The 24,790-nt window shown below is 36.5% G+C and overlaps 1 protein-coding gene and 1 pseudogene across 1 annotated transcript in view; one reads left to right on the top strand and one right to left on the bottom strand.

The window, feature by feature from the left end:
- MAGT1 (magnesium transporter 1) overlaps positions 1-24,790 on the bottom strand; it is a 53,936-nt gene that overhangs the window by 13,282 nt on the left and 15,864 nt on the right. The window contains exons 2-7 of the mRNA XM_007447354.1: positions 24,272-24,441; positions 21,610-21,727; positions 9,657-9,797; positions 8,758-8,898; positions 8,152-8,241; positions 7,432-7,495 (exon numbers count right to left, since the gene is read on the bottom strand). Coding sequence (XP_007447416.1) covers positions 7,432-7,495; positions 8,152-8,241; positions 8,758-8,898; positions 9,657-9,797; positions 21,610-21,727; positions 24,272-24,441 — 724 coding nt within the window. The remainder of the gene's footprint in view (positions 1-7,431; positions 7,496-8,151; positions 8,242-8,757; positions 8,899-9,656; positions 9,798-21,609; positions 21,728-24,271; positions 24,442-24,790) is intronic.
- On the top strand, positions 18,884-19,693 carry LOC103073260 (general transcription factor IIE subunit 2 pseudogene; annotated as a pseudogene).

The following is a 24,790-nucleotide window of genomic DNA, read 5'->3' as shown; positions in this document are numbered from 1 at the left end:
AATAATGATAGTAAAGATGATCCAAAATCTTGGAAATAGAATGGACAAAATGCAAGAAGCAGTTAACAAGGACCTAGAAGAAATAAAGATGAAACAGACAATGATGAACAACACAATAAATGAAATGAAAAATACTCTAGATGGGATCAATAGCAGAATAAATGAGGCAGAAGAACGGATAAGTGACCTGGAAGATAAAATAGTGGAAATAACTACTGCAGAGCAGAATAAAGAAAAAAGAATGAAAAGAACTGAGGACAGTCTCAGAGACCTCTGGGACAACATTAAACGCACCAACATTCGAATTATAGGGGTTCCAGAAGAAGAAGAGAAAAAGAAAGGGACTGAGAAAATATTTGAAGAGATTATAGTTGAAAACTTCCCTAATATGGGAAAGGAAATCGTTAATCAAGTCCAGGAAGCACAGAGAGTCCCATACAGGATAAATTCAAGGAGAAATACGCCAAGACACATATTAATCAAACTGTCAAAAACTAAATACAAAGAAAGCATATTAAAAGCAGCAAGGGAAAAACAACAAATAACACACAAGGGAATCCCCATAAGGTTAACAGCTGATCTCTCAGCAGAAACTCTACAAGCCAGAAGGGAGTGGCAGGACATACTGAAAGTGATGAAGGAGAAAAACCTGCAACCAAGATTACTCTACCCAGCAAGGATCTCATTCAGATTTGATGGAGAAATTAAAACCTTTACAGACAAGCAAAAGCTGAGAGAGTTCAGCACCACCAAACCAGCTTTACAACAAATGCTAAAGGAACTTCTCTAGACAAAAACACAAGAGAAGGAAAAGTCCTATAATAACGAACCCAAAACAATTTAGAAAATGGGAATAGGAACATACATATCGATAATTACCTTAAATGTAAATGGACTAAATGCTCCCACCAAAAGACACAGATTGGCTGAATGGATACAAAAACAAGACCCATATATATGCTGTCTACAAGAGACCCACTTCAGACCTAGAGACACATACAGACTGAAAGTAAGGGGATGGAAAAAGATATTCCATGCAAATGGAAACCAAAAGAAAGCTGGAGTAGCAATTCTCATATCAGACAAAATAGACTTTAAAATAAGGACTATCAGAAGAGACAAAGAAGGACACTACATAATGATTAAGGGATCGATCCAAGAAGAAGATATAACAATTGTAAATATTTATGCACCCAACATAGGAGCACCTCAATACATAAGGCAAAAACTAGCAGCCATAAAAGGGGAAATCGACAGTAACACATTCATAGTAGGGGACTTCAACACCCCACTTTCACCAATGGACAGATCATCCAAAATGAAAATAAATAAGGAAACACAAGCTTTAAATGATACATTAAACAGGATGGACTTAATTGATATTTATAGGACACTCCATCCAAAAACAACAGAATACACATTTTTCTCAAGTGCTCATGGAACATTCTCCAGGATAGATCATATCTTGGGTCACAAATCAAGCCTTGGTAAATTTAAGAAAATTGAAATTATATCAAGTATCTTTTCCGACCACAACGCCATGAGATTAGATATCAATTATAGGAAAAGAGCAGTAAAAAATACAAACACATGGAGGCTAAACAATACACTACTTAGTAACGAAGTGATCACTGAAGAAATCAAAGAGGAAATTAAAAAATACCTAGAAACAAATGACAATGGAGATACAACGACCCAAAACCTATGGGATGCAGCAAAAGCAGTTCTAAGAGGGAAGTTTATAGCAATACAAGCCCACCTTAAGAAGCAGGAAACATCTCGAATAAACAACCTAACCTTGCACCTCAAGCAATTAGAGAAAGAAGAACAAAAAAACCCCAGAGTTAGCAGAAGGAAAGAAATCATAAAAATCAGATCAGAAATAAATGAAAAAGAAATGAAGGAAACAATAGCAAAGATCAATAAAACTAAAAGCTGGTTCTTTGAGAAGATTAACAAAATTGATAAACCATTAGCCAGACTCATCAAGAAAATAAGGGAGAAGACTCAAATCAATAGAATCAGAAATGAAAAAGGAGAAGTAACAACTGACACTGCAGAAATACAAAAAATCATGAGGGATTACTACAAGCAACTCTATGCCAATAAAATGGACAATCTGGAAGAAATGGACAAATTCTTAGAAATGCACAAACTGCCAAGACTGAATCAGGAAGAAATAGAAAATATGAACAGACCAATCACAAACACTGAAATTGAAACTGTGATTAAAAATCTTCCAACAAACAAAAGCCCAGGACCAGATGGCTTCACAGGCGAATTCTATCAAACATTTAGAGAAGAGCTAACACCTATTCTTCTCAAACTCTTCCAAAATATAGCAGAGGGAGGAACACTCCCAAACTCATTCTACGAGGCCACCATCACCTTGATACCAAAACCAGACAAGGATGTCACAAAGAAAGAAAACTACAGGCCAATATCACTGATGAACATAGATGCAAAAATCCTCAACAAAATACTAGCAAACAGAATCCAACAGCACATTAAAAGGATCATACACCATGATCAAGTGGGGTTTATTCCAGGAATGCAAGGATTCTTCAATATACGCAAATCTATCAATGTGATTAACCATATTAACAAATTGAAGGAGAAAAACCATATGATCATCTCAATAGATGCAGAGAAAGCTTTTGACAAAATTCAACACCCATTTATGATAAAAACCCTGCAGAAAGTAGGTGTAGAGGGAACTTTCCTCAATATAATAAAGGCCGTATATGACAAGCCCACAGCCAACATCATCCTCAATGGCGAAAAACTGAAAGCATTTCCACTAAGGTCAGGAACAAGACAAGGTTGCCCACTCTCACCACTCTTATTCAACATAGTTTTGGAAGTTTTAGCCACAGCAATCAGAGAAGAAAAGGAAATAAAAGGAATCCAAATCGGAAAAGAAGAAGTAAAGCTGTCACTGTTTGCAGATGACATGATACTCTACATAGAGAATCCTAAAGATGCTACCAGAAAACTACTAGAGCTAATCAATGAATTTGGTAAAGTAGCAGGATACAAAATTAATGCACAGAAATCTCTGGCATTCCTATATACTAATGATGAAAAATCTGAAAGTGAAATCAAGAAAACACTCCCATTTACCATTGCAACAAAAAGAATAAAATATCTAGGAATAAACCTACCTAAGGAGACAAAAGACCTGTATGCAGAAAATTATAAGACACTGATGAAAGAAATTAAAGATGATACAAACAGATGGAGAGATATACCATGTTCTTGGATTGGAAGAATCAACATTGTGAAAATGACTCTACTTCCCAAAGCAATCTATAGATTCAATGCAATCCCTATCAAACTACCACTGGCATTTTTCACAGAACTAGAACAAAAAATTTCACAATTTGTATGGAAACACAAAAGACCCCGAATAGCCAAAGCAATCTTGAGAACAAAAAATGGAGCTGGAGGAATCAGGCTGCCTGACTTCAGACTATACTACAAAGCTACAGTAATCAAGACAGTATGGTACTGGCACAAAAACAGAAAGATAGATCAATGGAATAGGATAGAAAGCCCAGAGATAAACCCATGCACATATGGTCACCTTATCTTTGATAAAGGTGGCAGGAATATACAGTGGAGAAAGGACAGCCTCTTCAATAAGTGGTGCTGGGAAAATTGGATAGGTACATGTAAAAGTATGAGATTAGATCACTCCCTAACACCATACACAAAAATAAGCTCAAAATGGATTAAAGACCTAAATGTAAGGCCAGAAACTATCAAACTCTTAGAGGAAAACATAGGCAGAACACTCTATGACATAAATCACAGCAAGATCCTTCTTGACCCATCTCCTAGAGTAATGGAGATAAAAACAAAAATAAACAAATGGGACCTAATGAAACTTCAAAGCTTTTGCACAGCAAAGGAAACCATAAACAAGACCAAAAGACAGCCCTCAGAATGGGAGAAAATATTTGCAAATGAATCAACTGACAAAGGATTAATCTCTAAAATTTACAGGCAGCTCATGCAGCTCAATAACAAAAAAATAAACAACCCAATCCAAAAATGGGCAGAAGACCTAAATAGACATTTCTCCAAAGAAGATATACAGACTGCCAACAAACACATGAAAGAATGCTCAACATCATTAATCATTAGAGAAATGCAAATCAAAACTACAATGAGATATCATCTCACACCAGTCAGAATGGCCATCATCAAAAAATCTAGAAACAATAAATGCTGGAGAGGGTGTGGAGAAAAGGGAACACTCTTGCACTGCTGGTGGGAATGTGAATTGGTTCAGCCACTATGGAGAACAGTATGGAGGTTCCTTAAAAAACTACAAATAGAACTACCATATGACCCAGCAATCCCACTACTAGGTATATACCCTGAGGAAACCAGAATTCAGAAAGAGTCATGTACCAAAATGTTCATTGCAGCTCTATTTACAATAGCCCGGAGATGGAAACAACCTAAGTGCCCGTCGTCGGATGAATGGATAAAGAAGATGTGGCACATATATACAATGGAATATTACTCAGCCATAAAAAGAAACGAAATTGAGCTATTTGTAATGAGGTGGATAGATCTAGAGTCTGTCATACAGAGTGAAGTAAGTCAGAAAGAGAAGGACAAATACCGTATGCTAACACATATATATGGAATTTAAGAAAAAAAAATGTTATGAAGAACCTAGGGGTAAAACAGGAATAAAGACAGAGACCTACTGGAGAACAGACTTGAGGATATGGGGAGGGGGAAGGGTGAGCTGTGATAGGGCGAGAGAGAGACATGGACATATATATACTAACAAACGTAAGGTAGATAGCCAGTGGGAAGCAGCCGCATGGCACAGGGAAACCGGCTCGGTTCTTTGTGGCTGCCTGGAGGGGTGCGATAGGGAAGGTGGGAGGGAGGGAGACAAAGAGGGAAGAGATATGGGAATATATGTATAACTGATTCACTCTGTTATAAAGCAGAAACTAACACACCATTGTAAAGCAATTATACCCCAATAAAGATGTAAAAAAAAAAAAATCTTGTAATAATCTATAATGGAATATAATCTGAAAAAAACCTGAATCAGTATGTTGTACACCTGAAACTAACACAAATATTATAAATCAACTATACTTCAATAAAAAAATAAAAGAGCCAGTAGAAGAAAGTACATTATATACGATGAAGGCAAAGATATTTGTATAAAAGGAAGCATAAGTATAGAATTGTGGAAAAATGTTTGTTACTTTGATTATTATTGTCCAAGCTATATTTAAACAATTTTTTCGCCTACTGAATTAGCAATTAAAAAAAATAATACATAACAATGGTTAGGACTTGCCGGGGAAAGCAGGGCACATATATATTGCTGGCAGCAAACCTCCCTACCCCACCGCCCTTTTTTTTTGGCCGCACTGTGTGCTATGTGAGATCTTAGTTCCCTGACCAGGGCTTGAACCCACACCCCCTGCACTGGAAGCACAGAATCTTAACCACTGGACCGCCAGGGAAGTCCCTCCTACCCTTAAATTTAAGCAAAAGCCTTTTGGAAAACAATCTGTACAAAACACGAAGAGCAATAGACAGATTTACACACTCTGTTTCATACTTCTGGAAATTCAAAGATATGCCAATTATTATTATTATTTTTGGCTGTGCCGCATGTCTTGCAGGACCTTATTTCCCTGACCAGGGATCGCACCTGGGCCCCCAGTAGTGAAAGCCTGGAATCCTACCCACTGGATCACCAGGGAATGCTGTCAATTATTTTTATACCCAAGAAAACATTCTTTCCAATATTCACCAATAGGAGAATAATTGAATTATGATATATATATATATATTATAAAGACATTGATAATGATGACTATTTTTCCTTTTCCTTGCCAATATTTTCTTATTGCTCTGTAATTCTCATGCACTTTTGTAACTTTGAAGGCCATATACAATTTATTAAATGCGTATAATACATTAAAAAACCAAACTGTGTGTGAAGTATGTCTATAACTATAAAAAATGGAACTCCTCTTAGTCATCTAGATGATGGGATGACAAGGCAGGGCAAATGACATTACCACCAAGTCACTGGGCAGATTCTCTAACAGCCTGGGCTACAATTGATTCCAGTATTTCAATGTTAGGACCCCTTGGCTGAGAAGCACAAATCTAGGAACATTACATTTATTCCCCTTGTTGATTTGCTCTGCAGAGTCACTGCTTATGCATGCAGGTGGGTAAACTATGATCAGTAATACTAAGAAATGTAGACTGCTACCTATCTGATATCACTGTTACCTATTCTTCAGCTTACAGAGACATCAATTTTCAGATGTGAGAAAGTAAAAATCTGCCCTGCCAATCGAGAGGATGGGTCAACACACATATAAAGTAGCTGCACAGTTTACCGGAAATAATATTTCTCCCTAGGACATGCTGCAGCTGTAAAATGTCAAAATAAACCCTGTCTTTGAGTTACTACAGTTTTCTTACTCATTGAGGAACCTTGTTCTCTAAAATCGTAGACTGATTCAAATTATATCAGTAAGAAGGAAACATTCCATTCTTGACTGGAGGATCTAAGTTACTCAATTTACAAGTACAATTTCTAAGTAGCCTCAATTTACAACCAAAGTACAGAGCTTTAAAAAAGGCATTTCTGGGTTTCCCTGGTGGTGCAGTGGTTAAGAATCTACCTGCCAATGCAGGGGACACGGGTTCGAGCCCTGGTCTGGGAAGATCCCACATGCTGTGGAGCAACTAAGCCCACGAGCCACAACTACTGAGCCCATGTGCCACAACTACTGAAGCCCACACGCCTAGAGCCTGTGCTCTGCAACAAGAGAAGCCACTGCAACGAGAAGCCCACACACTGCAACAAAGAGTAGCCCCGCTTGCCACAACTAGAGAAAGCCCGCATGCAGCAATGAAGACCCAATGCAGACAAAAATAAATACATAAATTTAATTTTAAAAAAAGGAGTTTCTGAAGACAAATTCCCAAATTTATCCGAACGGTGTAGTTTCTAGGAAACAGAACCCTGGGTTCACTTCACAGTCCAGACCTGATTCTGATCCCTTTACACTTAGCCTGGCTTTGCTTTGAGCTCATCAAAACATTGCTTCATTTACATTTCATCTAAGCTCCACCTTTCCTTAAATCCTATAACAACTCTATCTTTCCTTAGGTAAGATATCCCATGGTCCCTCTGATTTGTAGTCTCCTTTGTAGAAATGATCCAATAACTTGGCTTTATCAGACTTGCAGGTTTGTCCCTGGTGGTCTTTAGCTGATCAGGCTAAGACAGATGACACAGTAATATGATTCCAAAGATATTATGACTTGCACTAATAAGAGCAGCCTCAACCAAATGCTGTAGAATGTGAGAAAACAGACAAATTAAAATGTGGCACCAAGAACTTATTGTAAAGAGGATACTAAACAGAAGAACAATGTGTGTTTCAGCTACAAACTGGGCTTGGCTGCTTCCATGGATATAATTCTGGGGAAAAAAGGACAAAAGTTAATCTTTAAATATACATTAAATTTTGGTGATTTAATCCTAAAATTGACTACTTTCAAACACTATGAAATTAATAATTTACCTGATGTATGTAAGCATTGGATCTGTGGCATTCATCAGTAAAAAGTTTGATTAAAATGAAAGCTATTTCTGTGTTATTTATTATTATTTGTACTTATATTTATTTGTACTTATTCACTGTACTTATACTGTGTTTTCAACAACAGAATATATGAGAAAACTAGTTTTTCAGTGTAGAAGACCATGAGGTACAATAAAATAAGCTCCATGAAAACAGGGACTACGTTTTTCTTATCACTATACCTATTAATACCTAGTACAGTGCCTAGAAAGGATAGATGCTCAAGTACTTGATCGTCTATTATTCTATTTAGTTGAAGGCTAACTTTCATTCTTAGCCACCTTACTCAAAAGAACTACCAAATGGGATAAGGAACTTCCCACTTTTAAGAGTACTGCACAGCTTTTTAGCAATTGAAGCTCATTAATACAAAGAGATTGAAAAGTCAAAAGTAAATCTAGTTCCTTCATACGCTGGCACTGATCTCACAGGATAATAATAATTAAGGTTAACTTTGGTATAAGATGAAAACAAATCCTGGACTTTCCCTTACCACATGTCCTGTGTGGGGATTCTTATGAGCATATGGTGGTCCTCTTATATGGTTCCACATTTGACCAGATGTCATAGCAAGCACAAAACACTAGGAAACAAAACGTAATGAAATACTCATATAACATGGTGTAGCTGTTCCCACCTTGATTAGACTCATAGATGTATGAAAAGTGCACCCTCTCAAGTAATATATGAAATAAATTTTTTCAGATAAATGATAAAAGATAAAAGGCTTATATTTCATCACAAGGATCACAAGAATCAATAATATTTACTTTGAAACGAAAACACTGTTTTAAAATTATAAATAAACTAACACAAGTTTAAAACTGAATATTGAAAACCGTTTTAGAAGAATATTTTCAAAAGAACTGGAGATTTTCGTAGGGGTGACAGTCTTTCAGGTTGAATAAAAACTGGGTACAATGAGTTCCTTCAAGCTCTGGCCATCCTAATGAGATAATGGAGGAAACAAACTGATTTTAAGGTATAAAATAAAAATATATAAAATCTTTTCCCACAGGTAAGAAATAAACAAAATGCCACCTAACAATGTAATATTAGGAGTTTTATTCAAGCAATTTTTCTTCTAAAATTCACTTACCAGAGCCGCAAAAGCCCATCCAGTTTTATTAAAGAGAAATTCCATATTGCTTCTTCGAAGATACACAAGTCCACCAATAACAGCCAAAAGCAATCCCAACATAAGGGGGCCAGCATAATTTGGGGGTCTAATTACTCTAATCTAATGGAAAGGAGAGAAAAACACTTTAAAGTATGAATTTTATCCATTAATTATACAGTTCAAAATACTTTGAAATGAAAGCAATCAAATTTAGTGTGGTCATTTTCAAGAAAAACTACGCTTTTTCTTTTCATCCTAATGAAAAAGTCTACAATGTACCCTAAAATGGGATGGATACAATATTCTCTTTAACCACAACATAACATCTTTTATCTATTTATTTATTTTTGCTTTTTTTTTTTTTCGCGGCACGCGGGCCTGTCACCGTTGCGGCCTCTCCCGCCACGGAGCACAGGCTCCGGACGCGCAGGCCCAGCAGCCATGGCCCACAGGCCCAGCCGCTCCGCGGCACGTGGGATCCTTCCGGACTGGGGCACAAACCCGCATCCCCTGCATCGGCAGGCGGACTCCCAACCACTGCACCACCAGGGAAGCCCTATTTTTGCTTTTTGAAAGCCATTTTTTTTCACAACATAACATCTTTTAGATTAAGAAGAATTTTCCAAGTACAACTAGATAGTCCATGGACTTAACAAGGACAAAAGAGTGGTTTCCATGCTGAATTGACCATGTAATAGAGGATGTTTTGTAATGTCAGTCTTTCATCAGGATGATTCTCTTAAATGCTACTTATGAAGGGACTAACAAACTATCACTACCTTAGTGATATGGGGACAAGACCAATTAGGACCTCCCAGAAAGATTCAAAGTGGATAATGACAAAGTAACTTTCTACTGTACAAAGCAAGGAAACTTACATTGACATCAGTTCTGTCAGCAATCCACCGGGCAATCTGCTCAGCTGAAAATCCACGCACCTGCAACTCATATGTATCACCCCGTTTGGGTTTCCCTTTTGCAGGAAAGTTGATGAAAGTTGGAGCTGAATTCATGTTTAGCTGAATAAAAAGTATTGCATTAAAATATAAATTACCAAGAAAATAATCTTAACAGCAAATATTATCTTGAAATTTAGGCATTTTACAAAGATGAGGGAGCCCCGGTTTAGGTAGGTTAAGTGATTTGCCTAAGGAAAGTGGTAAGTGATGGAGACAGGATTCAAACCGAAGGCTGCTTGTGACCTTAACTAGTACACTTTACTTACCAAATATAAATTCCTAGCTAAGAAACCAACATTTTACTCCTTTAGAATGGAAAATTTCCCATACTGCAATCACTTTAATCTGTTCAGAGATTATGCAAAACATAATACATTTATGAGAACTAAAATTGTCTCATGTAGCTTAGGTAAGCTCCAAATAGAGCACACTCTCTATTTTTTTTGGCCGTGACATGTGGCACGTGGGACCTTAGTTCCCCGACCAGGGAATGGAACCTGCACCCCCTGCAGTGGAAGTGCAGTGTCTTAACCACTGGACCGCCAGGGAAGTCCCCTAGAGCACATTCTCAATTTGGAGGAAACAAGATCAGGATAAGGGAGTGCTCTATTGTAGTGAAAACCAATACGAAATGATAACCAATATGAGAAATAGTCAATTCTAAAAGGTTCATAAATGTTTAGTGATAAGCATCACGTTTCTCTGTTCTCTGTCATGAGACCATGGTACTCTTAAGAAGATAACACTGGAATTGCTAAGGTAAAGAATCTATGACCTACTCATCCACATTATATCTTTCCTGACGTGATATAACTATACTTGTGGAAAATAAAAAGTCTAAGTCCAGAGAAAAGATGTTGACCAACAGATGCAAGCATTCAGGTCCCCTCAGCAGGTAACCCTTTAATGGAGATTGGCTTGTATAAAACAATTATAACTTACGACATCAACCAATAAAATAACCCACTCCCTTGCTTTGATTCTATACTTATTACAGTAACCCTTCTAACAGTAATATTTTTAGATATTCTTATAAGGGGAGAGGGTATACCGATAGTGGACATGATTATTTTGGTCTCCTTGGCAGTAAAATATGGTGAATTGGTGAATTAAAAGATTAGGTCTTTGGTTACCAATGTCCATGGATTTTTATGGCTTGGTGAGTATATACAAAGTCTGCAGAGCTAGATAAATTCTGGCTACACTGTTAAAAATTCAATTTGAGTCTGCAAAGCTTACGAACCACACCCTGGATAGTGTTCACACCACCAAACTGCTGCCCAAACTTTAGGCCAAACTCTTCAGTATTTGTTTAGCTATACAGCAGTTCCCACTTGTCTGCAGTTTCACTTTCCAGAGTTTCAGTTACCCATGGGCAACTTCAGTCTGAAAATACTAAATGGAAAATTCCAGAAATAATTCAAAAATTTTAAATTGCAGCCATTCTGAGCAGTGTGATGAAATCTCTCGCCATACCACCCAGGATGTGAATCATCCCTTTGTCCAGAATATCCCACCCATTAGTCACTTAGTGTTGGTTATTAGATCAACTGTCGTGGTACCACAATGTTTATGTTCAAGTAACCCTTATTTTACTTAATAATGGCCCCAAACACAAGAGTAGTGATGCTGGCAATTCAGATATCCCAAAGAGAAGCTGTAAAGTGCTTCCTTTAAGTGAAAAGGTGAAAGTTCTCAACTTAATAAGGAAAGAAAAAAAATCATATGCTGAGGTTGCTAAGACCTATGGTAAGAGTGAATCTTCATGAAATTGTGAAGAAGGAAGATAAATTCATGCTGACTTTGCTGTCCCACCTCAACTGCAAAAATTACAGCCACAGTAAGTGATAAGTGCTTAATTAAGATAGAAAAGGTAAGATGGAAAAGATAAATTTGTACAACAAAATATTTTGAGAGACCACATTCACATAAATTTATTACAGTATATTGTTTTAATTCTTCCATTTTATTATTATTGTTGCTAATCTCTTACTGTACTAATTTATAAATTAAACTTTATCATAGGTATGTATGTATGTATGTATGCATGTATAAGAAAAAATACAGTTACATATAGGGTTCGGTACTGTCTGCAGTTTCAGGGTCTTAGAATGTATCCCCTGTAGATAGAGGGGACTATTGTACCTCCTTTGGATTTAAAATATACATATGCATCTAAAAGAACTAGGTAATATATGAAATCCATTTCCCTTATGAAATTAAAAATAAAAAAATTACAGGGTTATGAGGACCAACTCCAGTCCATTCTGGCAGCCACTATTACCATTTCTAGACCTTTCTGAATTTATTCATATACATGTGTATGTACCAACAGAAAACATATAATATTGCTTTGTATGTGCCTTATTTTAACACAAATGGTATCACATTAACTGTAATATTCTGCAATTTGCTTTTTATTACTCAACCATGTTTGAGAGATCTATCCATGACAGTATGTATATATATATATATTGACCTCACTCTCACAGTTTATTAAGTAATTAAGCTATTGTTGGTATTTTAGTTCTGTTTTCCAATTAAAAATGATGTTGTAACTAACAGCCATGTACATATCTCCCTGTATACATCTGAGAGTGTTTCTCTAGAAATGGAATAATTAGTTCATAGGGCAGAAACATCTTAAATTAAAATGGATAGAGCCAACTAGCCTTCAAAAGTGGCTGTACGGGCTTCCCTGGTGGCGCAGTGCTTGAGAGTCCGCCTGCCGATGCAGGAGACGCGGGTTCGTGCCCCGTTTCGGGAAGATCCCACATGCCGCGGAGCGGCTGGGCCCGTGAGCCATGACCGCTGAGCCTGCGCGTCCGGAGCCTGTGCTCCGCAAATGGGAGAGGCCACAACAGTGAGAGGCCCGCATAACACAAGGAAAAAAAAAAAAAAAAAAAAAAAAGTGGCTGTACCAATTTACACTCCTACCCAGAGACATAGGAAGGTATCTGTTTCCCCACATTCTTGCCAAAAGCTGATCTAATGGATGAATATTGTGTATCACCATTATTGTAATTTGTATTTCCATGATTACTAGTATAACATCTTTATACCAAATCAGCTTTGTAAAAATATCTTGTAGGCTACAGACACAATCAACAGAGTGAAAAAGCAATCAATGGAATGGGAGAAATATCTACAAATCATATGTCTGATAAGGGGCTAATATCCAGAATACATAAAGAAATCCTACAACTAAAAAACAAACAAACTGATTAAAAACTGGGCAAAGGATATGGATAGACATTTCTCAAAAAAGATATACAAATTGCCAACAAGCACATGAAAAGATGTTCTACATCACTAATCATTAAAGAATTACAAGTCAAAACCACAATGCAACACCATCTCACACTCATTAGGACAACTACTATCAAAAAATCAAAAATAATGCAAAATGGTACAGACACTATGGAAAACAATATGGAAGCTACTAAAAAAATAATAAATGGAACTACCATATGACCTCGGAATTCTACTTCTGGGTATAAATCTAAAACAACTGAAAGCAGGGTCTTGAAGAGATATTTGTATACCTATGCTGATAGCAGCATTATTCACAATAGCCAAAAGGTGGAAGCAACCCAAGTGTCCATCAACAGATGAATGGATAAATAAAGTGTGGTATATACATACAGTGCAACATTATTCAGCCTTAAGAAGCAAGGAAATTTTGATGCATGCTACAACATGGATAAACTTTGAGGACATTATCCTAAGTGAAATAAGCCAGTCACAAAAAGACAAATACTGTATGATTCCACTTATATGAGGTACTGACAGTAGTCAAATTCATAGAGACAAAGTAGAATGATAGTTGCCAGGGGCTGCAGGAAGAGGGAATAAGGAATTATTTAATGTGTAAAGAGTTTCAGTTTTACGAGGTGAAAAGAGTTCTGAAGGTTGGTTGTACAACAACCTGAATGTACTGAACACTACTGAACCACATTTAAGAATGGTTAAGATAGTACATTTCATGTTATGCCTATTTTCTCACAACTTAAAAAATTTTTAAAGTCTTGTAGGCTTTGAAAATCCTTAGATGTTAAAGAATCAAAATAAGATGTACTGTTTTTGGTAGGTACCACTTTTCATCCATGCTTAGCTTTTGTATACTGTGGCATATGACACTGTTCTTTGGAGAAAAGTTTGAATTTCTTCCACAGATGGACACACTGCCATCCTTATACCACTAACTCTAAATATAGCTCTAAAATGGACATTGATATTAAAAGGTATTTGATGAAGAAAATTGGTTTTGTATTTTTACAAATCACTAACGGAAATTCTTTATGTGTACCTTGTTCAAATAAATGGAATTATAATTTTTAATTTCCAAAACAGTCCTTGCTTTAATAGTACAGAATGAGAAAGCAGTTCTTAAACTTTAGAAATTGTTTCCTTTGGTCTAAAAAGGCCTAAATGCACTAACCTTTTAGGCTATAGCATGTTTTATGAATATAATGATTTTGATTTATGGAGCTGTGTGAGACTAGAATATGACCAGCACGATAACATACTGTAAAATGGAACATTAATCCATCCATTTGACATTTACTGAACATCTATTATGTGCTTAGTACTAATAGCTAGAGGATTTTGGCTCTGCCCATAAGTAAGTATATTCTAAGAGGGACTGTCAAACAACTCTAGGGTTAATTCTACTATAAGATAGAATCTGGATATATATATATATATATATAATAGAAATATAAGGAAAGTAGTGTGACAATACAAGAAAAGGGTTGACTCACATTTGAGGATTTGAAAAGGCTTCAGGGGAATATCTGAAATGAGGCTTAAAGGGTAAACAGAAATTTGAAAGTGGAGAGAAAGGGAGCAAGGGAGAAAAGATACTTTACGTTGTAGGAAACGATCAACAATGTTGAAATAAAACAACGACATAATATTATTATGGGAAAGGTGGCTATGTGTTTGGAGTAAAGAGGGCATGAAGTGAGGAGGACTAAGGAATTTTGGCTTTAGTCTATATGCCACTATTTCCAAAAGTGTGTTCCATAGAATACAACTAAAATGCTCCATTAAGTGGTCCAATAATTGGGGAAATTCTGCATATTACAGCTCACTATTAGAATGGAAGGAATAACACATTTTAGCGTGTTGAAGTCTATGAGAAGTCCTGTGTTGGAAAACAGTTTCTCATGTTTATGCATGTCTTGTGAGCAGAGGCACTGACTGCCTTTGTTCTGGATGATCTTCTCAAGGATGTTTGTACAGCCTTAGAAAATAGTAACAGAGTCTCCCTCCAAAGCAACGGGCATGCATGCTTACTAGCCTTTATAGAAGATTTGGGTTCCCAAAGCTTAGAGTTCCTCTTCCATAATGCAACCCACTCGTTTTCCTTGCATTGTCCTATGGGAAGTGGGGCTTAGGGAACCAGTGCAATGAAGTGTTGATACTTTGGATTTTGTTGTTGTGAGTAATAAAGTCCTTTAACTCCAACCCAGGAGTGTCATGTCATCTATGAGCATCTATGAAACTGTGGCAGGGTCACTTGTTAGCTTGCAAGTAGAATAAAACCTCAAGACCCTTCATAGTTCTTGATACCCTGAAGTAAAAAATAAAATTTAATTTTGTTTAAATTAAGGTTTCCCAAATTTTATTTTCCCCCAAGTATTCTTATTAATACCCTCTAAAAAAAAACCTCTAGGAACTGTTACGGCAGGCAATATCAAGAGAGTATTATATGGATGGTAAGTTCAAATGAAAGAAGATGAAGGCCTTGGAAGTAAAGGATGATGGATGTTGTAGAAAAAGAGGAATGACAAAGAAGTGTCACCAATGATACAGAACCCAAGAGGACCGGGTTTGAGTGGAAGTGGGAGAGACAGGAGTTTTATTTGGGACATAATGAATTTTTGGATTGGGAAGTCATTCACATAAAGGTGTACAACAAGAAGTTACACCCAAATCTTTCCTTTCATGTTTTATACAATTGTTGAGTAAAATATGTCCAAATATATGAGTTAGACAGATTTATAAACAGACAAAACTCAATCTATGTCCTTGAATCTACTGATTGCAACTATGTCCCTTTATACGCAAAGGGGAAAGAACTACTGCAGGGCTTCCCTGGTGGCACAGTGGTTAAGAATCTGCCTGCCAAGGCAGGGGACACGGGTTTGAGCTCTGGTCCGGGAAGATCTCACATGCCATGGAGCAACTAAGCCCGTGCGCCACAACTACTGAGCCTGCACTCTAAAGCCCACGAGCCACAACTACGGAGCCCACGAGCCACAACTACTGAAGCCCACACACCTAGAGCCTGTGCTCCGCAACAAGAGAAGCCACCACAATGAGAAGCCCATGTACCGCAACGAAGAGTAGCCCCTGCTCGCCACAACCAGAGAAAGCCCATGCGCAGCAACAAAGATCCAACACAGCCAAAAATAAATTAAAAAAAAAAAAAACTAGTACAGATGCTGAAGTTAAAAATACAGTTGAAAGTTATGATTTCCAGTTCTGCATGTAAGGAGCTTGGAAGTCGCTACTCTATCATATTAACAAGTAAAAACCTGAACAAACTGAAAAGCAGACAACTCTTCTGGGATTCCCTAAGAGAGAGGAAGACACAGGGCAAATGACTGCCCCCCAAGATTGGAGAGACAGGCAAATACAGGGAGTCATGGCTTATCTGAGCAGAGACCAAGTGGAAACCGCCTCAGGAACATTGCCAGAGTAGGAAAACCTGATCTGTAACTGACAAATTACTGGAGGCTCAGTGTGGACAACTCTGTGAGTTAAAAACTCCAAAAGCACACAGTTTTGGGGGAGGGGGGTAAAAATATTGTGAGATTTACCTCCAGGAGCTTGACTAGGTTCCCACAGTAAATACTGGAGAAAAATCACCTCATGCTACTGTCAGGGTGAGGGGAAAATAAAACATTTTGAAATATCCCAGAGAACTCTGCTCTTCTTAACAAGGTCTGTCCTCAGAGGAAACTAGTTAACCACAGCCTAACCTGCTGGGGTATTAGCAGAGCCTAACTGACCTGGAAGAAGGGAAATACCGAACTCTAGTTCACTCCAGCCATCCTGTCCTCTAAGAGGGGAGGAAAAAAACTGAGAAACTCTTGTGAAGCTCACAGTCCAGAGGCATATTCACTAAAAGACTGAGATCTAATTATAGGACTATAAAACATCCCTCTCCCCTCACACCACATTACTAAAGGCCACTTTACAGCAGTTCCTTTCATCTAGTACATCATGTCTGTCTATGAAGAAAAAAATTACAAGGGATACCAAAAGTCAAAAAAACACAATTTGAAGAAACAGAGCAAGTATCAGAACCAGACTTGGAAGGGATGTTGGAATTATCATATCAGGAATTTTAAACAAAACTGACTAATATACTAATATCTCTAATGGATAAAGTAGACAACACGCAAAAACAGATGGTTAATGTAAGCAGAGAGATGGAAATCCTAAAAAGAACCAAAAAGAAATGTTGGTGATGAAAACCTCTGTAACAGAAATGAAGAATGCCTTTAATGGACTTAGTACATGGTACATGTCTGAGGAATCTCTGAGCTAGAAGATCTATCAATAGAATCCTCAAAAACTGAAAAGCAAAGAGAACAAAGACAAAAAAAAAGGAAACTAAAACAGAACAGAATATCCAAGGACTGTGGGCCAATTACAAAAGGTGTAACATACACATAATGGGAATACTAGAAGAGAGAGAAAGGAATAGAAGAAATATTTAATGACTGAGAATAACCCAAAATAACGTCAGACTCCAAATCACAGATCCAGGAAGCTCTAACAACATGAAGCAGGATGAATGCCAATAAAACTATGCCCAGGCATATAATTTAACTCAAATAAACCAAAGATAAAAAAAAAACTCTGGGGCTTCCCTGGTGGCGCAGTGGTTGAGAATCTGCCTGCTAATGCAGGGGACACGGGTTCGAGCCCTGGTCTGGGAGGATCCCACATGCCGCGGAGCAACTAGGCCCGTGAGCCACAACTACTGAGCCTGCGCGTCTGGAGCCTGTGCTCCGCAACAAGAGAGGCCGCGATAGTGAGAGGCCCGCGCACCGCAATGAAGAGTGGCCCCCGCTTGCCACAACTAGAGAAAGCCCTCGCACAGAAATGAAGACCCAAGACAACAAAAATAAATAAATTAATTAATAAACTCCTACCCCCAACATCTAAAAAAAAAAAAAACTCTGAAAGAAGTCAGAGGAATCTCTCTTCCTCTTACCCATAGAGGAAGAGAGATAAGAATTACACCCAATGTTTCTTCAGAAACCATGCAAACAAGAAGAGAGTGGAGTGAAATATTTAAAGTGTTGAGAGGAAAAAGCAACACCAACTTAGAGAATCCTGTATCCTGTGAAATTATTCTTCAAAAGTGAAGGAGAAATAAAGACTTTTTCAGACAAAGAAAAATTGAGGGAATTCCAGGCAAGAAATGTTAAAAGAAGTTCTTTAGAGACAAGGAAAATAAGGTAGGTTGGAAACTTGGATCTACATATATTAAGGGAGGGACTGAAGAGGGAATAAGTGAAGGTAAAATAAAAACTTTTGTTTTTCTTATTCTTAATTAATCTAACACATAACAGTTTTTTTCAAAATAACACCAGCAATATATTCAATTGTGTGTGTGTGTATGTGCCTATATATAAGTGAAATGAATGACAGAAATGATACAAGGGATGGAAGGGGGGGATTAGGATTATTTTGTTATTATAAGGTATTATTGATACCCATGAAGTGGTATAGTGTTATTTGAAAGTGGGCTTTGATTAGCTGTAAATGTATTCTGCCAACTCTAGGGCAACAACTAAAAAAAGCAAAAAAAAAAAAGTATAACTAATATACTAAAAAAGGAGAGAAAAATGGAATCATATAAAATGATCAATTAAAGCCAAAAAAGGCAGAAAAAGATTGGAAGACAAAAATAGGAACAAAGGGCAAAAAACAGAAAACAGTAATGAATATGGCAGATGGTAATCCAACTACATCAATAATCAACTTGAATATCAATGATCTAAATGCACCAATTAAAAGACAGAAATTGTTAGAGTGGTTCAAAAAACAAGACCCAAGTATATGTTGTCTTCAAGAAACCCACATTAAAATAGACACACATATAGATTAAAAGTAAATAGATGGATGAAATATACCATGCTGTATCTTCTGAGTCATCATCATCATCAAAGAAGAAGAATGCAAAGCTAGAACATGGAGGATCATCAAGCTCTAAACAAAATTCTGATCATAGCAATGGATCATTTAACTCGAAAGTTCTATCAGGACACTCTGGATATAAGTTTGGCGTTCTTGCTAAGATTTTGAATTACATGAAGACATGGCATTAGCAACAAGATACACATCCTCTTACTAAAATTTTGGATGAAACACAACATTTAGATATTGGACTCAAGCAGAAACAACGGCTAATGACTGAGGCAATAGTCAGTAATCCCAAAACTGAAGTAATAGATGGAAAATATGCCTTCAAGCCCAAGTACAACTTGAAAGATAAGAAGGTCCTACTTAGGCTCTTAAATAAGCATGATCAGCAAGGCTTAGGAGGAATTCTTTTAGAAGACATTGGGGAAGGACTGCCCAATTCCCAGAAAGCAGTTAAGGATTTAGGGGACCAGATACCATTTGTAAACCTTCCTGATAAGAAGAAAATTCTTTTCTTCAATGATAAGAGCTGTCAGTTTTCTGTGGATGAGAAGTTTCAGAAACTGTGAAGGAGTGTCACCGTGGATTCAATGGATGAGGAGAAAACTGAAGAGTATCTAAAGTGACAGGGTATTTCTTCCATGCAGGAATCTGGACCAAAGAAAGTGGCCCCTATTCAGAGAAGGAAAAAGCCTGCTTCACAGAAAAAGCGATGGTTTAAGCCTCACAATGAGCACTTGGCCTGGGTGCTGAAGGACTACTCTGACATCGCTCCTGGCAAGTAGTGAACAGTTTTCTCTGAGAGCAAAGAGTTACAAAGTCAAGATCTTCCTTGTTGATGCTGGGATGCGAAGACTGACTGTCTTCCCATTCTAGTTCTTAGGATCGAGGAGAGGAGCAGTTCAGTTTACAGAACTAGTGCAAATTACCATACTCGAAGCTTATTTTCATTAATGTGCTAATGACAAATGTGATGTCCCCGTTAACCTCCTGTTACTTCTTGGGGGAAAGGCGGTCAGCATGGCATGCAGGTGTCTTTGCTATTTATCTCTACTTCTAAGTGGTTCCTGGTTCCATTTTCCCTCTTTTATTACCTTAGAACAAGTTTGCTGATAGTCTTGAATGCAATATTTGTTTATTTCAAAAGAACATATTTATAATAAAATCATTGTAGAAGGAAAAAAAAGTAAATGGAGGAAATATACGATGCTAACACTAATCAAAAGAAAGCAAGAGTAGTTATATTCATTTCAGATAGAGCAGACTTCAAAACAAGAAAAGATATTAGGGATAAAAAAGGACATTACATGATGATAAAGGGGTCAATTCTCCAAGAAGAGATACAATCCTTAACATGTATGTGCCTAACAACATAGTGTCAAACTATGTGAGGCAAAAACTAATAGAATTGCAAGAAGAAATAGATAAATCTACTATCGTAGTTGGAGACTTCAAGACCCAATGGACAGATCCAACAGGCAAAAAATCAGTAAGGACATAGCTGAACTCAATAACACCATCTAAACAACTGGATATAACTGACATCTATAGACTACTACTTCATCCAAAACAACAGAATTTGCCAAGAAAGACCACATTCTGGGCCATAAAACACACCATAACAAATTTAAAGAACAGAAATCACACAATGTCTGCCCTCAGACCACAATGGAATTAAACTGGACGCCAATAACAGAAAGATAACTGGAAAATTCCAAAATACATGGAAACTAAACAGCACAATTCTAATTAACACATGGGTCAAAGAAGAAATCTCAAGAAAAATTAAAAAGTATTTTGAATTAAATGAAAATGGAAACAGAACTTATCCAAATCTGTGGAATACAGCAAAAGCAATGGTTACAGGGAGATTTACAACACTGAATGCATATACAGCAAAAAAAAGAAAGGTCTAAACTCAAAAATTTAAGTTTCCATCTTAGGAAACCAACAAAAGAGCAAATTAAATCCAAAGGTAAATGAAGAGAAATAATAAAAATTAGAGAAGAAATGAAACTGAAGGTAGAAAAGCAATAGAGAAAAATCAATGAAAAAAAGCTTGTTCTTTGAAAAGATCAGTAAAATCAATAAGCCTCTAGGCCAAGCTAACTAAGAAAAAAGAGAGAAGACACAAATTACTAATATCAGAAATGAAGAGGGGGGACTTCCCTGGTGGCACAGTGGCTAAGAATCCACCTGCCAATGCAGGGGACACGGGTTCAAGCCCTGGTCCGGGAAGATCCCACATGCCACGGAGCAACTAAGCCCATGCGCCACAACTACTCTAGAGCCTGTGAGCCACAACTACTGAAGCCCGTGTGCTTAGAGCCTGTGCTCTGCAACAAAAGAAGTCACCGCAATGAGAAGCCCATGCACTGCAATGAAGACCCAACACAGCCAGAAATAAATAAATAAATACATTTATTTTTTAAAAAATAAAGTGGTAATTTTTTATTATATTTTACCACAATAAAAAATACATAAAAGTTACTTGATTTCTACCCAATTTCCATATTCTAATAGGCTAGTATTGACCACTACATTTCATGTTTAGCTTAAGTTTAGCTTTTATCTCATTAACTACTCTAGATCTTAGGTAAGACAAATCTTATTTAACTTCTTGCAGCCATTGAAATAAAGGTATTCCATATTAGCCATATGTTATCTATTTCTATTTAATAGAATGAACCAAATAGCTTACCATCTGAAATACATCAGAGCCTTCATCAAAATCCACCATAGCAAAAAATATCCTGTTGGTAAATGCACTGGAATATCGCCAGGAGTTTGCCAGGATCTGGAATTCTTCATCAGCTTGCCTGGATGCAATCGGATTTGTGAAGATAACATATAAAACATTTTTTAAAGCAATCTAATGCAAGTCAGGCTCTGCAGACAAGGTTAGGACAAACCTTGGAAAACACTGCCACTGTTTTGGCATAAGAGAAGCCTTATACCAAGTGTTGGGGATTTCACCATGAAGTAGTGATTACTTGACTCTGCTTCATACTTTGTGCCTACTCCTTATCTCAAAGCTCCTTCAACATTCGCTGGAAAAAAGTCTAACTAGATTGTTTCTACACCAATTTTTAATACCCTAAATTACTTCTAAGAGTTCAAAGACAAGGTTGAAGTACTTCCCAGAGAAATTAGACTATAATATTAATCTATTTAAGAAATCTAAACTACAAAATGCTACTTAGTAAGAATACAGTCTGATGAATTATTACAGTGAAAAAGAAGAAGAATCTAAGGAATTGAGATTAATTGAAACCTCAGGCCATATTTTACTTTTCCCTGATCTCCCATATGCTTTCACTTTCTAAGATCTGACAATTTTTCATTTCTGATTATCTTTTAACTCTATCCTTCCCCATTTATTTTCATTGTTATCATCTAAAGTCAGATCCTTAATATCTGAAATTAGAACATTAAAACCCTAACTCTACTTTCTCCTCCTCCAATCCTTCTTACATTGCAATATATATCAGTCTTCCTAAATGACTACTTTCTTGATACTCCTCCTCTTCTCAGAAACCATTGCTGCTTTTCTATTACCTTCAGAACAGTCTCCAAGCTCTTTCACTGGTTATTCAAAGTTCTTTATCATCTATTTCCAAATAATGCATCTAGCTTTTACATAGCCTTACTACTACTCAACCTCAAACAGGATCTCTTAATTCCAGCACTTCATGCCTATCTCTGTACCCTTGCACACATCATTGCTACTAATCAGAATATCCTACTGCTATGTAAATCTGATCCGTCTGTCTAGCCCTAGTACAAGTCCTATCTTCTCCATTAGGCCAACCTTAACCACTCCTCTTATATGTCCTTCCTGAAATTTTATAGCATTTACTATGTACACAATTCATTTGGAACTTAATCATAAATTGTCTTATATTGCCAGCTAAATTTTCATATGTGGAACTGATTTCCCTAGCCGGATGATAAGGATAGCATATCTTTCTTATACTTTTCATCCTGATAGCACCAAATATATAGTATTACACACATCGCGGTTGCTTAGTTTTAATTATTTGAATGAGTTTAGGAAAATGTGCTAATTTACAATTTGGTCTTGTAAAAAGTAAGATAGTATTAAAAACTTTAGTTATTAAGAACTCCATTAATTTGCATTTAATACAGAATTATGAAGGACTTTGTTCATTCCCTGACATTTTTGTAGACTCATGATTGCTAGTGAGTAAACTGACTGAATTATAGAGTAATTCCAGAGTTTAAGTTTATTCACAGTTAATACCTACTATTGTTTTTCCTTCTTCTACTTACTTTTAATTTATACTCAGCATAACAGCCATCCCTGCCACCCCAAAAAAAAAAAAAAAAAAAAAGCACTCTGGTACCAAATCCCTTGACTATCTCCTACCTCTGGGGAGAAAATCCTTTAAGAAGAGTTAGAAAGGCTTGGGGTAGCCTAACACACTATTCTGAAAGAAGGCTGTCTATTCCTTCACATGGGCTCAGGCTATCAGAATTTGGAAACCCTCCAAGATTTTACTAAATTAGTTTTTCACAGGGTAACTTTGTCATTTCATTTAAAGTGAATTCCCAGATCACAATACTGATCTAAAAATATAAGTAAATAAATAACAAAAAGCAAAAGCGATTTTATTTTTTAGTATCCACTATTTTTAATTATCTATAGTGCTTTTGTTTAAAGGAATGTCTTTTTTCCTAAGATCATTCAGAAATAGTAAAATAAAATCAACAAACCATTGTTTGATGAAATTTTAAGTGAGATTAGTCTCGATTTCTAAGGTTTAAAATTACAAAATAATCTAGAAAAAAGAAATACCTCTAAATCATGCATCTTTGTTTTCTAAAAAAGTTCTCTTGTAATTCCAAATTTTGGATGTAGCCACCATTATTGCATTAATAAATATCTATAGCTTTGGGTAGATCAGTTAACATATTGGAACCTGTTTCTTCCAAAAATGAGAGAATATTTGCTTTATGTACCTTCTGGGGTTGTTGTGATAAAACAAGAGTATGAAGTTGAAAGCACACACAAATAATAAAACACTACATCAGTGCTATTGACATGCATTTATATAAGTTGATACCAATTTATAAGATGACTGTTAGATTTTTTTATGTTATTTCTAGGATGGTTACCATGAAACTTTATCCTTGCTCTTTGTCCCTCCCCCACTAATATGGACCATCAAGAAAAGACTATAAAAGAGTAGTACTATTATGTGTTACTACAGACACTCTAAGTAACGTATATACATTAATTGTTTATGTACCCACTGAACTAATTTCATTCTTCTGGGGTTGAGAAATGGTTAAAATCTTATGAGTTATTTAATTTTTAAAGTGTAGTTGAAAGTTCATACTTGCACACGACACATTGTCTATGAAGTTGGAGAGCAGTGAACATGACAATAACGGAGTAGTTTCTCGGCGGGGCTTTAACAAGGCGACGGAACTTGTCTCCATTCATTCTTATTACAGGCCTTTTATTGGTCCATTCCATCAGTTGACTAACCTTTTCAGATAACACCATCTAAAAAAAGCACAAAGACAGCATGCCATTAATACTATCAACTTGGCATTTAAAATTTCTTTTAGCTAGACAACTTACTTAAAACCAAGACTAATAAGCAGAGATACATAAAAAATGTGAAAGAACTAAAAATTAAATTTAGTACTTGTGCCTGATGATGATACTTATTCTTAAAATTACATTATTTCATGATGAGATTTAAATGTATATTGCAATACTACATTTTTTTGTGAATTACTTATTTCCTAATAAATAAAATAAAATCAAAAAACCTTTCATTGTCTAAAGATTCCAAAGAAAGTGAGAAAAGCCACTCTACCTGATTTTAAGGTTTATTATATAGCTACAT

Source organism: Lipotes vexillifer, unplaced genomic scaffold (genome assembly GCF_000442215.2).
Source record: "Lipotes vexillifer unplaced genomic scaffold, Lipotes_vexillifer_v1.1 scaffold945, whole genome shotgun sequence".
In the NCBI taxonomy this organism is placed as follows: Eukaryota; Metazoa; Chordata; class Mammalia; order Artiodactyla; family Lipotidae; genus Lipotes; species Lipotes vexillifer.
Note: the sequence above shows the minus strand (reverse complement) of the source record. Positions and strands in the feature narration are given on the sequence as shown.